The following is a 23,038-nucleotide window of genomic DNA, read 5'->3' on the forward strand; positions in this document are numbered from 1 at the left end:
GCAGCTATTTTCCGCATTTAAAAGCATGGAATAGCACTCCATCTTTGTATGATGCACAACAAGAGCGCGTTATTCACCATTTTGCCGACTGACATACTTGTTTACATCATAAAATTATTTCTACAGACAAAGTTACAGTCTGCTTGCAAGTTAAAGTTTTACTTTTTAATCATTCACAAGCTTAAAACAAAATATTTAATGAATTTACGCAACTGACTTCAACAGTACTTTCAGAACAACACGTCAGTCGGCGATATGATGAATGTGTGCTATTGTTATGCATCACACAAAGAAAAATGGTTTACGCCAGGCTTACAAATACGGAACATAGGAGGAACAACAAGGAAAATAGAAATTAAGTGCATCTAAAGAATAATTTATAGTAAACTAGCGGAAAAAACCCGCGCTGCCCTGTTATTTATTTATAGCTGTGCTTCAACGCCCGTGCCATGCAGCATCTGGCCTTGTTCTTAATATTCAAGACGCCATATCCCCTGAACAGTGTGTCGTACAAAGATATAATATTGTTGTACATCCAGCGGAGTATGTAGATGTTATCTGCGAAACTGATTGAGAACAGAGTTAGTAGCAAAGACGTAATAAATTTAAAAGTCATGCCTGATGCGGCAATTTTTATGCTTCTCATAGTTTATGACATCACATCTTCTGAGCCACATGTTGAACAATGATGTAATTTTGCAGCTACATTCAGTGGTGTATATGCATACTGTCTCTAAAATGAGTCGCGAATACGGTTTTTAGTAAAGAAGTGACACATTATAACGTCATGCCTAATGTGGTGCCTTTATTGCATGAACAGCGGAAAAGTAGTAAGCGATAAACATCTTTCCTTTCATCATTTTTATGGGTTGTCGGCAGAAAGAAATTTCTTACAGGTTTGAAATTGTGTCTGAAGTTTGTTGCAAGTCTCTAAGTGCTCTCTTTCTCAAATACCGGATGAATAAAGACTGACAGTTGACGCATCGCGGGCTACGCTTCTTTTTCATCTCCACTCCACATCTTTGATAGGTAGGTGGTTCTGCCTGACACTAAGATATATGCGCACCAAGTTTGGTTGAAATTGTTCCAGTGGTTAAGGAAACATACACACACACACACACACACACACACACACACTCACTCACTCACTCACAGATACTTACATCCATTTTTATACTATGTATGGATACACTACTCGCAAAGCGTAATAGATGAACAAAACTGTTATTTTGTACAGGTCAGATGTAGCATCCAAAATGCAGACGATATTTTATTTTGTTTTACTCCAACTGAAGATGAGTGGAAGATGAGTGAAAAAAAAAATAATACATAATAAAGTGGCTGGTTGATGTATTTCTTAAAGTAATACGATTTGCAGCCACGGAGCTTAACAACCAGTAAAATGGGTAAATTGTTGCTGTAGATTACAGTGCAGTACGAGAGTCCCTGCGGTCAGAGCAGAAGAGGACAGAGAAGAGGGCCGGTAAGGCACGGCAGTCGCGGGAGAAAGTGTGCTGTGCTCGGCTGTGTTGTGACTTTCGCTCGCTGGCCGGAGCCGTGTCGCTCGGCTGGGCCGCTAGGTGTGGGTGTGGCGCTGCTGTCGCGCCTCCGTCTCGCCTGGCCGCACTTCTCGCCCGCCGCACCTCGAGCTCGTCCGCCCGGGCGAGACCAAAAACGCCGCCCTGCGACATGCACTGCAACAACACCTCAGCCTCTTGCATTCACAGTGGCGTGCTATTAGTAGCCCAGTCTTACAATGGTGCGTACACGATCCGTCCAAAAAGTTCCGAGACTGATTTATTCCTGACGCATAAGCGACATCAGTCAGCATTAGGCCAGTAACTAGCAGCTTGCACTCTGTAAACAACAGATGGGCACTTCACTAACCGTTTGTGAACAGGATGTAGTGTGTCAACTTTGTTGTGTGACGAACTGCAATGAAGCAACACCTCTAAATCATGTGCTGAAGACATGCTCCAAAATGTTTTGAAAAAGAGGAAAATGCGTGCAAAGTTTGTCCCGCAAACCTTGACATCTGATTAAAAATAAATTCACGTGGACACCTGCTGCGACTTGATTGAAATTCCAAACCCGAACAATTCTTTTATGGGAAAAAAATCATCACGGGTGATAAGATATGGTACTATCAATACAAACCTACGACAGAGTGCAGAAATTCACATGAAAAGTCAACGTTTGGACGACGTAATCGACGTTCGAGATAATGTGACGTGTGAGACGAACAACATCCCAAAGGAGGACAGTTACACATGATTGTGTGAACGTTCTGTGCGTTATACTCAAGTTGGGGGGACGACTTTTTTTACTAATCAAGTCTCGAAACTTCATGGCTTGACGGGGTATCTCATTGAAACTACTCCCACGTTAATAAAAATACTTCGTGACTGAGACAAAAAAAACTATGTCACTAATACTGCTACATCCCACTGGTTATACCGCCATTCGGAAATAAAAACCACCACGTTTATTTATTTACTGTCCTATTACTCACAGTAGGCAACGGCCTTGCCGCAGTGGATACACCGGTTCCCGTCAGATCACCGAAGTTAAGCGCTGTCGGGCGTGGCCAGCACTTGGAAGGGTGACCATCCGGGCCGCCATTCGCTGTTGCCATTTTTCGGGGTGCACTCAGCCTCGTGATGCCAATTGATGAGCTACTCGACCGAATAGTAGCGGCTCCGGTCAAAGAAAACCATCATAACGACCGGGAGAGTGGTGTGCTGACCACACGCTCCTCCTATCCACATCCTCAACTGAGGATGACACGGCGGTCGGATGGTCCCGGTGGGCCACTTGTGGCCTGAAGGCTGAGTGTTATGCTATTACTCACAGTGCACACGGCACATACAATACTCACATCTTCTCAACCCCTCTCTTTCTGTCCATCTCCACCTCTCTCTTTCACCCTCTCTCTCTTTCCATCTCCTTCTCCTCCCCATCTCTATCCATCTCTTCCTCCCCCTCACTCTGCCTGTCTCCCCTCTCCCTCCCATTCTCTGTCTCTTCCTCCTCCTATTCTTTGTCCCTTTTCTCTGCTATTCTCTCTGTCCGTACCCTCCTTCCCCTCTCTCTGTCCACCTCCCCACATTGGACTCGCCTTCGGGAGAGCGACGGTTCAATCCCGCGCCCGGCCATCCTGATTTAGATTTTCCATGATTTCCCTAAATCACTCCAGGCAAATGCCGGGATGGTTCCTTTGAAAGGGCACGGCCGACTTCCTTCCCTAACTCCATGAGACCGATGACCTCGGTGTTTGGTCTCGTCCCCCAAATCAACCCAACACAAGCCACCTCCCCTTCCCCCCTCTCTATGCTCAGCCGTGCCGCATCCCTATGTGGGCTAGGTGGTACGTACCACTACAATACTTCTTCCCAGACAGTAAGCAGCATATGCACCAAGTTTAGTTCAAATCTATGCAGTAGTTTTGGATGATATGTGAAAAACACATACACGTGTGTATGTAATTTATTGTATGACAGTCTGCTGCATTGGATGTTGTAGCTTCGATTAGGATATCCTATTAATGTGATTAACGTATCAGGGTTGCATGCAAAACGTACGTTGGTCATATATTATTGAAATGCAGTTCGGTGGCCGGACGTATGCTCCCCTTTTAGCAGTAGTTTACTGGACGTCACTGGAGCAACGAAGAGTAGCTTCCTATTGGAAGACAGCGCAGGTCATTTTCGTTTTTAAGAAGGATGGCCTGACGGGTACACATACTTATAGGTCTATACCGTTGACGTCAGTCTTTTGTAAAGTTATGGTACATCATTTTACGCTGACGCGTTGCCTTTTTTGGGGAAAGAAAATCTACTCGTCCGCAGCTCGTCGTCTCGCGGTCGCGTTCTCGCATCCCGAGCACGGGGTCCTGGGTTCGATTCCCGGCGGGGTCAGGGATTTTCACCTGCCTCGAGATGACTGGGTGTTTGTGTTGTCCTCATCATTTCATCATCATTCACGAAAGTGGCGAGATTGGACTGAGCAACGGTTGGGAATTTGTACGGGCGCTGATAACCGAGCAGTTGAGGGCCCCACAAACCGAAAAAAAGTCTACTCTATAAAAATCAGCATGGATTACAGAAATTTAGCGCACTACACTCGCATTCGTGTGGACGACTGTTCAAACCTGTCTCCGGCAAACCTGATTTAGGTTTTCCGTGATTTACCTAAATCGTTTCGGGCAAATGCCGGGTTGGTTCCTTTGAAGAGGCACGGCCGATTCCCTTCCCCATCCTTCGCTAGCCCGAGCTCGTGCTCCATCTCTGATGACCTCGTTGTCGACGGGACAGTAAACACTAATCTCTTCCTCCTACTCCACAAACAGAGATCTTGAGAAATTCGTCTCGCTCTGTTCTCGTATGGGGTCCAGCACGCTGTTGACAAAGGCGCCCTCGTTCGTGCCCCGTTCCTCAGTCTCGTTTGCTGAACAAAATACGAGCCCACTGTGTATCGAACCAGATTTGTGACTGGATCCAGGACTTCCTAGCGGACACAACTCAGCAAGTTCTTAACGGAACAAAATCTACAGATGTTGTTGTTGTTGTGGTCTTCGGTCCTGGGACTGGTTTGATGCAGCTCTCCATGCTAATCTATCCTGTGCAAGCTCCTTCATCTCTCAGTACCTACTGCAACCTACATCCTTCTGAATCTGCTTAGTGTATTCATATCTTGGTCTCCCTCTACGATTTTTACCTTCCACGCTGCCCTCCAATGCTAAATTTGTGATCCCTTGAGGCCTCAGGACATGTCCTACCAACCGATCCCTTCTTCTAGTCAAGTTGTGCCACAATCCTATTCAATACCTCCTCATTAGTTACGTGATCTACCCACCTAATCTTCAACATTCTTCTGTAGCACCACATTTCGAAAGCTTCTATTCTCTTCTTGTCCAAACTATTTATTGTCCATGTTTCACTTCCATACATGGCTACACTCCATACAAATACTTTCAGAAACGACTTCCTGACATTTAAATCTATACTCGATGTTAACAAATTTCTCTTCTTCAGAAACGCTTTCCTTGCCATTCCCAGTCTACATTTTATATCCTCTCTACTTCGACCATCATCAGTTATTTTGCTCCCCAAATAGCAAAACTCCTTTACTACTTTAAGTGTCTCATTTCCTAATCTAATTCCCTCAACATCACCCGACTTAATTCGACTACATTCCATTATCCTCGTTTTGCTTTTATTGATGTTCATCTTATACCCTCCTTTCAAGACACTGTCCATTCCGTTCAACTGCTCTTCCAAGTCCTTTGCTGTCTCTGACAGAATTACAATGTCATCGGCGAACCTCAAAGTTTTTATTTCTTCTCCCTGGATTTTAATACCTACTCCAAATTTTTCTTTTGTTTCCTTTACTGCTTGCTCAATATACAGATTGAATAACATCGGGGAGAGGCTAACACCCTGTCTCACTCCCTTCCCAACCACTGCTTCCCTTTCATGCCCCTCGACTCTTATAACTGCCATCTGGTTTCTGTACAAATTATAAATAGCCTTTCGCTCCCTGTATTTTACCCGTGCCACCTTTAGAATTTGAAAGAGAGTGTTCCAGTTAACATTGTCAAAAGCTTTCTCTAAGTCTACAAATGCTAGAAACGTAGGTTTGCCTTTCCTTAATCTTTCTTCTAAGATAAGTCGTAAGGTCAGTGTTGCCTCACGTGTTCCAACATTTCTACGGAATCCAAACTGATCTTCCTCGAGGTCGGTTCCTACCAGTTTTTCCATTCGTCTGTAAATAATTCGCGTTAGTATTTTGCAGCTGTGACTTATTAAACTGATAGTTCGGTAATTTTCACATCTGTCAACACCTGCTTTCTTTGGGACTGGAATTATTATATTCTTCTTGAAGTCTGAGGGTATTTCGCCTGTCTCGTACATCTTGCTCACCAGACGGTAGAGTTTTGTCAGGACTGGCTCTCCCAAGGCCGCCAGTAGTTCTAATGGAATGTTGTCTACTCCCGGGGCCTTGTTTCGACTCAGGTCTTTCAGTGCTCTATCAAACTCTTCACGCAGTAACGTATCTCCCATTTCATCTTCATCTACAGCCTCTTCCATTTCCATAATATTGTCCTCAAGTACATCGCCCTTGTATAGACCCTCTGTATACTCCTTACACCTTTCTGCTTTCCCCTCTTTGCTTAGAACTGGGTTTCCATCTGAGCTCTTGATATTCATGAAGTGGCTCTCTTTCTCCAAAGGTCTCTTTTAATTTACCTGTAGGCAGTATCTATCTTACCCCTTGTGAGATAAGCCTCTACATCCTTACATTTGTCCTTTAGCCATGCCTGCTTAGCCATTTTGCACTTCCTGTCGATCTCATTTTTGAGACGTTTGTATTCCTTTTTGCCTGCTTCATTTACTGCGTTTTTATATTTTCTCCTTTCATCAATTAAATTCAATATTTCTTCTGTTACCCAAGGATTTCTACTAGCCATCGCCTTTTTACCTACTTGATCCTCAGCTGCCTTCACTACTTCATCCCTCAGAGCTACCCATTCTTCTTCTACTGTATTTCTTTCCCCCATTCCTGTCAATTGTTCCCTTATGCTGTCCCTGAAACTCTGTACAACCTCTGGTTTAGTCAGTTTATCCAGGTCCCATCTCCTTAAATTCCCACCTTTTTGCAATTTCTTCAGTTTTAATCTACAGTTCATAACCAATAGATTGTGGTCAGAGTCCACATCTGCCCCTGGAAATGTCCTACAATTTAAAACCTGGTTCCTAAACCTCTGTCTTACCATTATATAATCTGATACCTTTTAGTATTCTTCCATGTATACAACCTTCTTTTATGATTCTTGAACCAAGTGTTAGCTATTATTAAGTTATGCTCTGCTCAAAATTCTAACAGACGGCTTCCTCTTTCATTTCTTAGCCCCAATCCATATTCACCTACTATGTTTCCTTCTCTCCTTTTTCCTACTGTCGAATTCCAGTCACCCATGACTATTAAATTTTCGTCTCCCTTCACTACCTGAATAATTTCTTTTATCTCATCATACATTTCTTCAATTTCTTCGTCATCTGCAGATCTAGTTGGCATATAAACTTGTACTACTGTAGTAGGCATGGGCTTCGTGTCTATCTTGGCCACTATAATACGTTCACTATGCTGTTTGTAATAGCTTACCCGCACTCCAATTTTTTTATTCATTATTAAACCTACTCCTGCATTACCACTATTTGATTTTGTATTTATAACCCTGTATTCACCTGACCAGAAGTCTTGTTCCTCCTGCCACCGAACTTCACTAATTCCCACTATATCTTACTTTACCCTATCCATTTCCCTTTTTAAATTTTCTAACCTACCTGCCCTATTAAGGGATCTGTCATTCCACACTCCGATCCGTAGAACGCCAGTTTTCTTTGTCCTGATAACGACGTCCTCTTGAGTAGTCCCCGCCCGGAGATCCGAATGGGGGACTGTTTTACCTCCGGAATATTTTACCCAAGACGACGCCATCATCATTTAACCATACAGTAAAGCTGCATGCCCTCGGGAAAAATTACGGCCGTAGTTTCCCCTTGCTTTCAGCTGTTCGCAGTACCACAACAGCAAAGCCGTTTTGGTTAGTGTTACAAGGCCAGATCAGTCAATCATCCAGACTGTTGCCCCTGCAACTACTGAAAAGGCTGCTGCCCCTCTTCAGGAACCACACGTTTGTCTGGCCTCTCAACAGATACCCCTCCGTTGTGGTTGCACCTACGGTACGGCTATCTGTATCGTTGAGGCACGCAAGCCTCCCCACCAACGGCAAGGTCCATGGTTCATGGGGGGATATAAAGGTAATTTCAGGAGTATTCCAGACGAGTGTTATTGGGCTGTAACTGTTCAAAACGTGTTTGTGATCTAATATGTAACTTGAGGCTGTTCGCGTACGATGCCGTTATCTATAGGGAGCTTGCATAACGGATGACTGTAGCGAAATACAGGGAGACCTCCTGAGGGGGACGATTCGTGCAAGGAGACTCCGAACGTATACAAATGTAACATATTACGCACAAATATGCGAAGGTATGCACTACTGTCCGAATAAACTATTGACAATAAAGCGCTTTAAACAAGACACCTATAAAAATCTAGGAATAACCATCCGGAGCGACCTAAAGTGTCGTGTGGACATAAAACAGAGTATGTGCCACTCTGAGATTCATTGGAAGAATCCTAAGGAATTCATCCACAAAAGAAATGGCTAACAAAACACTTATTCAATATAGCTCCTCAGTCTGTGACACTTTGCATGGGGGCTTATTTGAATAAATGAAAATAATTTAAATTTTTTTGTAGCTGTACATCCGATTACGCTGTGTCTCGTAAACGGTTGGCCCTGACTAGTATTATTACGCAATCTGACTGCATAGAACAACAACAAAGAATGAAATGAAAATTTCCGTTAATACAATTAATTAGTTAAGTCCCCAGCAACTATAAACCCTACGAAACGAAAGCACAAGTATAACTGTTCTGTGTGTGGAAGTATGACTCAACGTACACATCTGGCACGGTTCTTCTTCAATAAGACAAGAAATTTTAAATATCATTTATACTGACGTGATAAAAAAAAAGTAGAAATACTATAATTGCGCAAGAAACCCAGAATTACACTCTAATACAAGAACACAAGCCAGATGCTTTGTTGACTGAACCTGTAATGACACATTATTTAAGACATTGAGATAATAAAAAGAAAAGGAAAAAATTTTTTTTCTTTACCTTCATATATTGACGAAAAGCACTCTAATCATTACAATATATCTCCACACCGACTCACCACTACCACATCTCAACAAGAACTTTTCAGTATCACATCTCAGCAAGCACTGCCTGCTACTAGTTCTCTACAAGCACTTTTCACTAGCACATCTCAACAAGCACTGACTACTACGAGTTCTCCCCAAGCACTGCCAGTGGAGGCGGCTGAATAATACCCTTTGGCGCAATCTCTGGCGCTGTGGCTCAGTGTAGCCACCTTTCAACTTATCAAGATGGAATAAGAGATCAGGTACAAAAGATCTAACAAAAACCTACCGATCTTTTCGTCAGGACATCATTTAGTCGGCTCCAGAGCTTTACGGAGTTGCTCCACATACTCCATACGTAGACGGTGACAGACAGACATTGTGCTTCATGGAGAGATTTACTGTTGAAATCCCGAGAGCATAAGTTCCAAGAAGAACGAGACAAAATATAACTTTCTCCTGCTTACGTCTCACGAAATGACCAAAACAGAAAAAAATCAGAAAAATTGGAGTTCGTACGGAGATTTTTCCCACCCACCATTCTCGAATGGTACGGGGAAGGAGTCGTTGGGGGGAGGGGGAGGGGAGGAGGGTGTACGATAGTCGTACACTCCGCCACACATTCTAATGTAGTTTACGGAGTACAGATGTAGACATGTAGATTGCTGTATCTGTCTTTTCTTTAGAGCTCTGTTCTCCTGAGGTACATACTTGTTCGATAGTTAGTTACATTAACGAGTTCGTGTATGGTACAAAAGAAATTGTTGAGGAGAAACAGCTGTAATCTGCACTGGTAAACGAGTCTGCTGCCTGACATTGTATTTCCACCTTGGCTAAGGACCGAAGTTGCAGGCGCATATTTTATAAGTAATGTCGCCAATCCAAGGCGACAATAAAAGTAAAGTCGCCAATTCAAGGCGCCAATGATGTGTTTTAAAAAGTTTTATGTAACAGTGGATCCCACACAAGGAAAATAAAAAAGTTAAGACAATTTAAGGAATTGGTATTACTGGTAGACTGTGTAAAAGATCTAGTTCCTTCATCGTGTATCTAGTACGGTCCACAAGAATAATATTACAGGGACTGAGGCTCACTCGGAGCGTAGCTTCTGTTGGCAGACTTATGCTATGCTATGCACTATGTAGAGGAATGCAAAGCATACTAAAGACGTGTATCTAGAAAACGTTTTCAAGTACGAGTCTATATGCATCCCTGTATATGGATTTCTTAGCGAGGAATAGACGTCTTTTCAAAAATACTGCAAGCATTATGTCGAGTCTGTATGTAGCTATTGCGATACAGGTAAAAGCTGAATCAGAAATCGTCCGTTGGCAATGTTTAGGGATACTTTATATGCACGTTGGCAGCTCTATCGAGCACCTCCATTTCCAGTCAGAAACCTACGAGGGAACTTCAAATGGTAGTTTGCACGTTAATATGACAGACCAAGCAATTTTTATTGAATGTTGCAGTATACTTCAAGATACTGTTCTTCAGCGTATTCACCAAGACGTTGTAAACCACGATCAGATGGTTCTACTTCTCGTTCAGTTCCTCGATGATGTGCGACATTGCATTTGGTCCACACACCGCTAGAATTTCACACTGAATCCGTGTACAGTTTAGAGGCTCTATCCACATGAATTGTACTGTATCGCGAATTTCATCTGTGGAGCACGTATCCAGTTGCCGGGGCACTTACTTCGCAGACTGTTTTGCACCTGTTATCCCTACCGCGGCTGAACAATGTCTGAAGGAAACCAGGACAACGGGCCACACTTGTTATGCAACGGTCTTAGCGTGGGGCAGCATGCGTAACTGACTTTCTTAAGTCCCTGTATACACCTCCGATGTTGATAGACACTTTGAAATTAACTGCGAGATCAAGACTGCACGAGCGCTGCTGGCTATGAATAGGGCAGTCGGTCAGAGCGTCGTCTGCCAAAGGGAGTTCCAAAATGCAGTCGCACGGACTTAACCTGTCAGGAAATTTCTGAAACGCGCACGCTGCACTCCCGAGTGAACGATTCTCCTTCTATGTGTGCAACTTACCGGCTGTTATTGTTTTTGTGGTTTTCAGTCAAAATACTGATGCAGCTCTTCATTCACATCGCTCCTGTGAAAGCTCATCAACCCTAAATTACTGAAACCTACATCTATTAGATCTGCCTACTCTACTCATCCATTAGCCTCTCACACTTCCCTTTAATAATAAATTTGTGATTCCTTGATGTCTCAGAATGTGTCCTATCAACCGATCCTTTCTTTTAGTCAACTCGGTCCACAAATTTCTTTTCTCCTCATGTCTATTCAGTAGTTCCTCGTTAGTTACAATATCTACCAAGCCAGTATTTAGCATTATTCCATAGCACCGCATTTTGAAAGCTTCCATTCTCTTTTTGCCTGACCTATTTAGCGTTCACGCTTAATTTCTGTACAAGGGTATACTCAGTAAGAAAAAATACTTCTTAACACTTACATTTATATCGATGTTAACAAATTGGTCTTCCTCAGGAACGCTTTTCTTGTCATTGCCAGTCTACATTTTATACATTTTATATGCCATCATTTATTTTGCCGTCCAAGCAAGAAAACTCATATACTGCTATAACCTAAACCAATTCAATCACTATTGCCCGATGTAATTTGAATACATTAGCTTTGTTTTACTTTTATGGATGTTCCTTTTATAAACTTTTTCAAAGGCACTATCCAGTACGTTTAAATAGTCTTCCAGGTCCTTTGCCATCTCTTGTACAATTAATATGTCATCGGTCAACTTTTTTTATTTCTTCTCGCAGAACTTCAATTCCATTCTAAAATTTTCTTTGATTTGCTTCACTTTTTGCAGAATGCACGGACTGAATAACATCGGGGATAGGCTACAACCCTGTCTCACTCCCTTCTCAACCATTGTTTCCCTTTCATGTTCTTCGGCTCTTATAACTGCCAACTGGTTTCTGTTCAAGTTGTAAATAACCAGCCGGCCGAAGTGGCCGTGCGGTTAAAGGCGCTGCAGTCTGGAACCACAAGACCGCTACGGTCGCAGGTTCGAATCCTGCCTCGGGCATGGATGTTTGTGATGTCCTTAGGTTAGTTAGGTTTAACTAGTTCTAAGTTCTAGGGGACCGACCTCAGCAGTTGAGTCCCATAGTGCTCAGAGCCATTTTTTTGTAAATAACCTTCCGCTTACTTCTGCTACCTTCAGAATTTCAAGGATTGTATTCCAGTCAACAGTGTATAAATTTTTCTCTAAATCTATAAATACTGTAAACGCAGGTGTGCCTTTCAGGGTCAGTATTGTCTCGTGTGTTCCTACATTTCTCCGGATTTCAAACTGATTTTCCCCCTGATTGGCTTCTACTAGTTCTTCTAGCTCTCTAAAAATTATTCTTATCAGTATTTTGCAAGCATGACTAATTAAATTGATAATAACATTCACACCTATCAACACCTGCTTTCTTTCCCAGTGGCATTATTACTCTTTTATAAAAGTTTGAAGATATTTCGCAGGCCAGGTTAATGTGATGCCTAGTATGCACAGTTTCTGGAGCTTCTTGCCAGATTACACGCCGTACCGCAAAACGTATCCCAAAACATCAGCAATTTCAGTTCTTTCCATTATACGGCAGTTCTTTTTGCCGCTTTTTGAAGACAACATTACAGAATAACAGACTTTCATCGTGTGTGCCAGATAGTTATGATAACCTGCTTCATAATAACCAAACTGCTACAATAAACAGTAGCATTACTTCACTGTAATGAGAGCAGTCTACTTCATTTTTTCACATGCCCAACGATAGCCCACGAAATAGGTGCACTACATTGTGGACAAAAGTTACGTACTGAAGCCTTTATCGATCTGCTTAGTTTTTAAAGGTGGTGTTGGTCCTGCAGAAAAATCTTGAGAGCGACACTCTAAACACCAGTATATTGTATGCAAATTATGCAGTGTGATCGTCAGTGTAACATCATATTACCAATCGATACCGCTTTGTCATGACATCTACATCTACATCTACATTGATACTCCGCAAGCCACCCAACGGTGTGTGGCGGAGGGCACTTTACGTGCCACTGTCATTACCTCCCTTTCCTGTTCCAGTCGCGTATGGTTCGCGGGAAGAACGACTGTCTGAAAGCCTCCGTGCGCGCTCTAATCTCTCTAATTTTACATTCGTGATCTCCTCGGGAAGTATAAGTAGGGGGAAGCAATATATTCGATACCTCATCCAGAAACGCACCCTCTCGAAACCTGGCGAGCAAGCTACACCGCGATGCAGAGCGCCTCTCTTGCAGAGTCTGCCACTTGAGTTTATTAAACATCTCCGTAACGCTATCACGGTTACCAAATAACCCAGTGACGAAACGCGCCGCTCTTCTTTGGATCTTCTCTATCTCCTCCGTCAACCCGACCTGGTACGGATCCCACACTGATGAGCAATACTCAAGTATAGGTCGAACGAGTGTTTTGTAAGCCACCTCCTTTGTTGATGGACTACATTTTCTAAGCACTCTCCCAATGAATCTCAACCTGGTACCCGCCTTACCAACAATTAGTTTTATATGATCATTCCACTTCAAATCGTTCCGTACGCATACTCCCAGATATTTTACAGAAGTAACTGCTACCAGTGTTTGTTCCGCTATCATATAATCATACAATAAAGGATCCTTCTTTCTATGTATTCGCAATACATTACATTTGTCTATGTTAAGGGTCAGTTGCCACTCCCTGCACCAAGTGCCTATCTGCTGCAGATCTTCCTGTATTTCGCTACAATTTTCTAATGCAGCAACTTCTCTGTATACTACAGCATCATCCGCGAAAAGCCGCATGGAACTTCCGACACTATCTACTAAGTCATTTATATATATTGTGAAAAGCAATGGTCCCATAACAGTCCCCTGTGGCACGCCAGAGGTTACTTTAACGTCTGTAGACGTCTCTCCATTGATAACAACATGCTGTGTTCTGTTTGCTAAAAACTCTTCAATCCAGCCACACAGCTGGTCTGATATTCCGTAGGCTCTTACTTTGTTTATCAGGCGACAGTGCGGAACTGTATCGAACGCCTTCCGGAAGTCAAGAAAAATAGCATCTACCTGGGAGCCTGTATCTAATATTTTCTGGGTCTCATGAACAAATAAGGCGAGTTGGGTCTCACACGATCGCTGTTTCCGGAATCCATGTTGATTCGTACATAGTAGATTCTGGGTTTCCAGAAATGACATGATACGCGAGCAAAAAACATGTTCTAAAATTCTACAAGAGATCGACGTAAGAGATATAGGTCTATAGTTTTGCGCATCTGCTCGACGACCCTTCTTGAAGACTGGGACTATCTGTGCTCTTTTCCAATCATTTGGAACCCTCCGTTCCTCTAGAGACTTGCGGTACACGGCTATTAGAAGGGGGGCAAGTTCTTTCGCGTACTCTGTGTAGAATCGAATTGGTATCCCGTCAGGTCCAGTGGACTTTCCTCTATTGAGTGATTCCAGTTGCTTTTCTATTCCTTGGACACTTATTTCGATGTCAGCCATTTTTTCGTTTGTGCGAGGATTTAGAGAAGGAACTGCAGTGCGGTCTTCCTCTGTGAAACAGCTTTGGAAAAAGGTGTTTAGTATTTCAGCTTTACGCGTGTCATCCTCTGTTTCAATGCCATCATCATCCCGTAGTGTCTGGATATGCTGTTTCGAGCCACTTACTGATTTAACGTAAGACCAGAACTTCCTAGGATTTTCTGTCAAGTCGGTACATAGAATTTTACTTTCGAATTCAATGAACGCTTCACGCATAGCCCTCCTTACGCTAACTTTGACATCGTTTAGCTTCTGTTTGTCTGAGAGGGTTTGGCTGCGTTTAAACTTGGAGTGGAGCTCTCTTTGCTTTCGCAGTAGCTTCCTAACTTTGTTGTTGTACCACGGTGGGTTTTTCCCGTCCCTCACAGTTTTAATCGGCACGTACCTGTCTAAAACGCATTTTACGATTGCCTTGAACTTTTTCCATAAACACTCAACATTGCCTTAATTTCCTGTAAGATTGTTTTTCACTCTTTCAGAATTTACTGACTGCATTAGCGCTACATCTAGCGCGGTAGGTGTGCAGGTAGTACCACAGATGATAAAATGGCAGCTGCGTAATGATGGCGGAAAACACATTTCCACCTCTGAAATGATCTCCAGGATTCTTATTTCTATCTTATCGGTTTTAGATTTAGATTAATTCAAATGAAAAAATACCTATCCTTAACTCGAAGAAGTACTTGCTGCCTGTAGTAGCAGCAAGAGTTTAATCAGAAACGACTTGCAGAACTGCCGTAAGGAACGTTAGATTTAAAGAAAAATCTGGCTAGAATGTTACAACAGGCCGTACATTTTCAATGAATACGCGAGAGACTAACTCGTGCGAGTGCAGTACTAAATATAGACCGAGTTGCAATTCAACACAAAATTTATAGACATGTCGCTTATGGGACTGTATGAGCGTTGTGAAAATATTTAACGCATTATGTGGAGAAACCGCAAGTAAATACCAATAAAACGTAACCTTAACAATCGGCTCCATGAAGAAGGAATGCCACGCAGTTTATGTAAGTTCTTTTCTCTCGTTAGTTTTACGGCAGAGTCATCAATCTTAGAGAATCCTTGGGTTCCACAGGTCGCCTCTTGGATTTTTTTTGCACTTTTGTTGAGGAAAGTCTCCAGTCCTTGTTTTGCCTCGTAAATAGTACAATTATGATTGATCGTTTATCTCTATGCTTCACACGTTGCAGGGCTCCTAACGGTAAACTGGATGTCCTAAATTTCGCACTATCGCCACATACCAAGTGCTCGTAGTTTCTATATGGAATAATGTCCCCTTCTATCTAGACAGACAAATATTTTTTAAAGATCAACTGTATTCTAGTAGCTTTATAAATTAAATATAAACGACACATCTTTAATATAAATTCATTATTTGCGTCTTTATAACATATGAAATATGCGTGTGATTTCTCACAACATGCATTACAAAACGCCTTCGCTAGTAGAATATTGTAAAGAATGAGTATTATATTTTGTATATTTAAAGTTGCATTGTATACGTTCGTTCTTGGAGACCTCATGCTGATTCGTTCTCATGCTGATTCGTTCTCTCTTTCAGGACGAATCCTACGCGGCTGCTTTACCAGATGTAAGTGAACGCTTATCGAGTACGGTAATATACTTTACACCGAGTGGTAAATAAAATTGCTTTACCTTCTACATCGTATTTATTAGAACGATAAACAGATGTTGGGAGGGATTTTTGTTCTTAGAGCTGAATATCATGTAGACAATAATTAGCGTTGTAGGTTTGTATCTGCCAAGTGTACTTGGGTACGGAGAAGATAAAAACGTTATATTTTTTAAAAATAAGGAAGCTGATAAACTTATTTAACAGAAGCGTCGCCTTAACATGATCGAATTTCTCTGCTGTCGGAGCTATTAAACAACTGCGTAGTTTCTGTAAGACAACGTTTATTGCATTATAGGCTGACAACAAACACTAGCAGACGATGACATTTAGACCGAGAAAACTATTAACGATGTTTCGTCTGTGGACACATAGACATACTCATTCAATGGACTCAAACGCTGTCAAAGTGCTGTCAAGAATTTTGATTTTTCCACTCTTGCGGCATAACGGGATTCTTGACGTATCTACATTCAAGAAAGTGAATGTCAGAGGAGGAAGAACAACACACTAGTCAGTGAGCTGATCAACGCTTTTCATTTACTCACTGTACAATGGTATCTGTCGACGCTTGATGTCGTGTCGTGACATGTCGAGCAACACTGTGCCGGGAGCCGGTGTCGCAGATTAACCGGCTGTGGTTGGCGGCAGTCTCCGGGGTGATCAGCGCCACTTTGTTAATAAACGATGAACCTGCTGTCGTGGTTCATAATCTAGCCCTCTTAGATCAAAACTTCTGACGACAAATACGATGCATGTACGTGAAGGAAACAAAGTAACGCATGACAAATGGTTCAAATGGCTCTGAGCACTATGGGACTTAACATCTGAGGTCATGAGTCCCCTAGAACTTAGAACTACTTAAACCTAACTAACCTAAAGACATCACACACATCCATGCCTGAGGCAGGATTAGAACCTGCGACCGTAGCGGTCGCGCGGTTCCAGACTGAAGCGCCTAGAACCGCTCGGCCACACTGGCCGGCTAACGCATGACAGATTAAGAGGACAAAAAGACAGACTAGCACGGGAAAAGATGGCAGCAGTCTATTTTATCGCACATAAACCTTAGTCTGAGGAAGAGATTTATAAGAATGTACTCAAACGTCTGGAGCGTAGCAGTTTATGGGGGTAAATTATGCAAGGTACGAAAATCGGAAAGTAAGACAATGGAAGCGTTTGAGACGCTGTGACACAAATGGATGCTGAATTAAGTCGATTGATAAAATAAATAAGGAAAGTCCTGTGTAGATTCGACGAGGAAAGGAATACGCGGAAAACACGGACAGGAAGAATGGACAGGATGATAGGACAAATGTTGAGGCATCAGGGAATAACTTCCACGGTACTAGCGGGAGCCGTAGAGGTCAAAAATTGTAGGGAAAGAGAGAGTTTGGAATACACCCGACATATAATTGAGGACTCCGGATTCAAGTGTTACTCTGATGTTAGTAGGTTGGCGCAAGACAACAAGTCGTAGTGGGCCGCATCGAACCAGTCAGAGGAGTGATGACGAAAGAAGTGAACTCCTGGCGATGCTGTTGGTCGTCATTTCTCATTTACAAGAATATTTATTTATTTATTTATTTTATGAACTTATTTCACCTGGCAATATTAGGATCTTCAGGCCTTCTCTTGCTTCTAACCATATTTTCCTCAGACAGTAAATCTTCCGGTTTGAATGATGCCTGACCAGTTTAATAATAATATAATAGTATGTATAGCAATGCATACATGGAATTTAAGATATGTCTGTCTTATTAATGTTAAGCAATTTCGTAATTACGTCCTTGCCGAAGTAGTAAAATGTAATAGGAATGTCTGAAAACAGTGGCTAAGGAAACAGCATGGACAGGAAGTCGACTAGGCAGAGAGAGAGCGAGAAACAGTGAGGCAAGATTAACAAGCTATATGGAAAAAAGAAAACTGAAATAGAAGGGGGTGACAATACCACAGAGACGAAAGGTACGCCAATGATAAAAGATGAAATTTTATATTACTCGGAAATGTCATTTTTCAGTATTTTGCATAGATTTACGATACAAAGGACTAACTTTAACTTAACATTAAATTTCTCGTGAGTAGTAAATGAGTAAGTTCTTCTTTAATCAAGAAGTCGTACAGAATCACTGTGGTTCTTTGTTCCAGGAGAGACACATAGTCAACTAACTTAGCTGTTGAATTAAATCTGTGGTAAAAAGAGTATCTAATTTAGGGAAAGTAAAATTGTGGGAAATAGTCACGCAATCATATGCAGTGTGTGTCAGGAAAATACGTACGTCTATCTAGAGGTCAGAATATCGGCCATTCTGAGAAAAAGAACATCATACAATCACACCATTATGAAATGTGTGCGAGATGGCGCTCGAGATCTATTTAAGGAACCAGCCCAGCATTTACATGTAGTACTTTAAGAAAGTCACTGAAGCAGGACATCTGGATGACCTTGCGGGGATTTGAACGCACTCATCCTGAACAAGAGTCGAGTGTCATAAGCATTGCTCCACCTAGGCTGTTTGCCACAAAATGGAGTCATCAACGTCCTCTTGTACAGCTAGACTGGATACTGCATCTCTATGTCGCTACACTGAGCGAGGTAACTCGGTGATTAGACAATGGGATCTCGCATACCTAATTTTAGCGGCCATACACTTGTATTGTTGTCCCTAAATCACAAAGATTCCTCTACTACAGACACGCAAAACACGTTTCACACACATACATACATACGGATACGCGAAATTTTAATTTTTGTCTGGGACAATCGAAAACAGATGTGACAGATGGATAAGATGTGAAAAAAAGATGTCGCTAAATAGCTTGTGGCAAATGGTTGGTATGAAAAGCACATAGATGATTTCCTTCCCCAAGCCGTGATTACCTTTAATGACCTAGTCATCGACAGAGTTCCTCCGAATTTTGTAAGTGGTGCAGAGCTGAAGTAAGAAAGACATTGTACTTACATAACTCGACATTGTCCTGATTTTAGAGTTCTCTTCGTCAGTCGATAAAAACGGAACCCTTATTATAGAATCACTTTGTTGCTGCCTGCCTGTCTGTATGTCTGGCTGTTAAAAACCAGTTTTCTCAAGAACGGGTAGATTTATCACCTTGAACTTTATGGAACATACTAATATCTACGGTCCCTTAACGATGCAGAAAACTGAAGCTTCTGAGTCAATGCAGTTAAAAGATACGGCCAATTTATGTTACACATGTTGATACTCGCAAACTCACTTATGAAAATCTGAAGAGTATTTCCCGCTGGCCTTTAATACTGAAGTTTGACTACAAGCAAGATTTCACGCTTTAATTTGTAATTATATCACACGAAAATATTTTTGCCGTTTCTTATCTGACACTGTGTTCCCTTTTCATGAGGATTGGGTAGACGTACCAAGTTAAAATCTATATATCGTAGTAAGGTCTCTAGGCACTTGACAGTGTAATAAATGTTGAGCTTCGAACTCAATGCAACCAAATTATGCTGCCTTTTATGTCACATATTTTGATACTCGCATAATCACTCATCAAAACTTATGAGATACTTCCCGTTGACCTAGACTCATGAAATTTAGCTAGAATCAAGGTTTTACAGTACAACTAAATGAAAAAAATCCGAAAATTTTTAATTTGTACTTAAATCACACGAAAAAGTATTTAATTTGTCATTTGTTGCCCGACTGTCTGTCTGTTAAGAACTTCTTTCTCTCACGAACGAGCGGACGTATCAAGTTGAAATTTATGTAACATACTAATGTCTATGGGCCTGTGGTGGTGTACGGCTTCTAAGTCAGTGCAATCAGAAGATATTTATGTCACTTATTTTGATGCTCGTAAACTCACTCATTAAAACCTACAGCATACCTCCTGTTGAATCATGAAATTTGGCAAGAACGAGGTTTCACAGTACACGTAAAGGAAAAATCAGAAAATTGTTAATTTACAATTATATCACACGAAAAAAGAAATTTCTTGTGTCGTTCGACTTCAAAATTAAAATTAAACCCTTGTCGAAAGTCTTAGAATTTCCGGGACCGACACCTGCCAATTTTCAACTTCGATAACAGGAAAGCCAGACGTTGTGACCTAGCGGTTCTAGGAGCTTCAGTCTGGAACCGCGCGACCACTACGTTCGCAGGTTCGAATCCTGCCTCGGGCGGCCGCAGCTCGTGGTCGTGCGGTAGCGTTCTCGCTTCCCGCGCCCGGGTTCCCGGGTTCGATTCCCGGCGTGGTCAGGGATTTTCTCTGCCTCGTGATGCCTGGGTGTTGTGTGATGTCCTTAGGTTAGTTAGGTTTAAGTAGTTCTAAGTTCTAGGGGACTGATGACCATAGCTGTCAAGTCCCATAGTGCTCAGAGCCATTTGAACCAGCCATCTGCCTCGGGCATGGATGTGTGTGATGTCCTTATGTTAGTTAGGTTTAAGTAGTTCTATGTTCTAGGGGACTGATGACCCCAGATGTTAAGTCCCATAGTGCTCAGAGCCAATTGAACCATTTTTTTTTTTTGATAACAGGAAAAGATCGTCGGCGTTCTCGATTTCCAGGATCGACGCAATGTGTGAATACAAAATTGAGTTTGTTCGGCGCCCTCAGTGCGCGAGTCCTAGTCGCATCTGGCCAGTTTTTTGCCTTCATTTTTGGTAATCTTGAGTTTCACGTCTAGCTGAAGCACTGGTGGAATTCTAGAATAATACTGCGCTTCCCACAGCTCCGGACAAGCGTGAGAAAATGAAACGAAAAGGACTGCGCTCCCGCCCTCCGCACCTAAATACGCTGGTGACACTCGCACAATGGTTTCAGCAGTAAGAAATATGGTAGTTGTTGCCGGTACCCACGAGCCGATGACGCGAGAGTTGTGTGGGAAGAGTTGAGTTAAGCATCCGAAGCGAAAAACAGAGAGAGTGGCGCCTGCAGGTCAGTGTAGTGCGCATGCGCAACCGCCAGTCTGATGACGTCCGTGTCGGCGACGTGCGCGATTAAGTAGAGTGCTCTGCACACAACACGCACTGCGGTAGCGCAGCAGCCGCTGGCCTGCGCAGCTCGCCGCCCCGCCGGGTGACGCCTGCCTCTGCAATTACTCTTACGAAATGGAGCCGCGATAGTCTTCCTGTCTCACTGCCCGCTTTCTTCCTTTCATGTCTCTTGCGGAGTTCCTGAAACCAGTTTCCGGGATCTTCTTGAAAACTTTCGTATTTTAGTGGTAACAGTGACACCATTCTGGCGGAAGCGATTAAAGATGAACAAAGGTGTAGCTTTAATCGAGAAAGGAAAATCGGGCTGCAAAGCTCCGTCGACGACGAGGTTATTAGTGCCAAGCTGGGACAGGACATAGATGAGGAAGGAACTTAGAAGGGACCCATTTAAAAGGTAATGCATTCGCCTTAATCAATTAAGCGAAACCACAGAAAATCGAAATCTGGATAGCCGAAGAGAGATTAGAGTCGCGCTTCTTTCGAATATGAGCCCTGTGTAATCTATAATCGATATGGAGCAAAGCAATTTCTTAGTGACATTACAACTAGAATGAATAGTTCTGTAGACCGCATTTAGGCTGGCTCTGAGCACTATGGGACTTAACTACTGAGGTCATCAGTCCCCTAGAACTTAGAACTACTTAAACCTAACTAACCTAAGGACATCACACACATCCATGCCCGAGGCAGGATTCGAACCTGCGACCGTAGCGGTCACGCGGTTCCAAACTGACGCGCTTAGAACCGCACGGCCACACCGGCCGGCCGCATTTAGGAACATCACATTTGTCAAGAGAGGAATAACGTTTTAATATGAGTCTCAAATATGACAGTGATGATGGTCCATTGTAGACAGTCAAATTATGCCATAAATGCGTATCAACTGTTCTCCTTGACACTTGGAATTTACGCACAATAATCACTGTTCGCCCTACAGCGAAGAGTACGATCATCTCTGTTGATCTGATGTAACTACATTTACCTGGAGCCATACTGAGTCCCAACTGTATATTCGATGAGGATAGAAGCTGAAGTAATGAATTAATATGCGTGCCAATGCCGGGACTTCAACCGAGGTCCCTGCTTACTAGGCACATGTGCTATCCACTACACCACACTGCCATCGTGGCTAAATAGCTGCACGGAATACTGTATTTCAATGCCCTCCCTAACACAAATTTCAATGCACAATCTGCCCATCTTGATTTTGCCCTTCTTAAATGTTCAGTATTGGATAGCACACGGCCTAGTAAGTAGGAGACTCAGGTTCAAGTCCTGGCCTTGGCACAAATTTCAACACCTTCTATCCTTGTCGAAGACAAAGTTGAGACTGAATATGTCTCCAGGAAAATGTAATTACATGAGATCAACAGATCAGCTACGCCAAAGGTATAGGTAAAGTTCCCTATTACGTACAAAACTGGGTTGCTATTCTGTTACTAGAGAGTCCTGGCGATAATAACGATATAAGAAGGGAAAAATCAAGATAGGATGAGGTGTGAATTGAAATTTGTTTTAGGGTGGGCAATACACTACAGTATTCTGTGCAACTGTGTTAGGCACAGTGCCAGGGTGTTGTATTGGATAGCACATCTGTGTAGTAAGCAGGAGACCTGGGTCCAAGTCCTGGCTTTGGCACAAATTGTAATTCGTCACTTCAGTTTCTATCCTTATTGAAGATTATCTCCATGCCTCAGTATTTAGCTTAGTGGATTTCTACTAAGACATATTTTTTCTTACAATCCTCCGTGAAGACAGAATCCTGAATTGTGAAAAGTTAATCTCGCACATAAAAAGTAAGATGACGGTGGAATCTCAGAAATGTACGCGTGTTGATTGAGGAAACCACCTAAAATCGTGTTGCGGATTCCTTGATATTTTTCAGGCTCATCAAACATACTGAGTTTGCTAAGAATGTCAAGCACGAGGATTTTACTCAAAGGACCACCTTTCGGGTGTCATGAGGTTTTATTGCTACTGTTGGGATGAACCGCAGCCGGTAAGTTTTGGCGGTCGTTGTTTCGCATTAAATAACTGTATAGGACATGCAGAAGCGTTTAAGCTAT

General features: G+C 42.5%; 1 protein-coding gene and 1 pseudogene across 8 annotated transcripts in view; both read left to right on the plus strand.

The window, feature by feature from the left end:
• LOC126474800 (AF4/FMR2 family member lilli-like) overlaps window positions 1-23,038 on the plus strand; it is a 488,119-nt gene that overhangs the window by 93,269 nt on the left and 371,812 nt on the right. For 6 of the 8 annotated variants that reach the window (XM_050102283.1, XM_050102307.1, XM_050102275.1 and 3 more), the window contains exon 2: window positions 15,925-15,954. The exons of the other annotated variants lie outside the window; for them this stretch is intronic. In XM_050102283.1, coding sequence (XP_049958240.1) covers window positions 15,925-15,954 — 30 coding nt within the window. The remainder of the gene's footprint in view (window positions 1-15,924; window positions 15,955-23,038) is intronic. 8 annotated transcript variants of the gene reach the window in all.
• Window positions 2,517-2,634, plus strand: LOC126427598 (5S ribosomal RNA; annotated as a pseudogene).

This window comes from Schistocerca serialis, chromosome 1 (genome assembly GCF_023864345.2).
Source record: "Schistocerca serialis cubense isolate TAMUIC-IGC-003099 chromosome 1, iqSchSeri2.2, whole genome shotgun sequence".
Classification (NCBI taxonomy): domain Eukaryota; kingdom Metazoa; phylum Arthropoda; class Insecta; order Orthoptera; family Acrididae; genus Schistocerca; species Schistocerca serialis.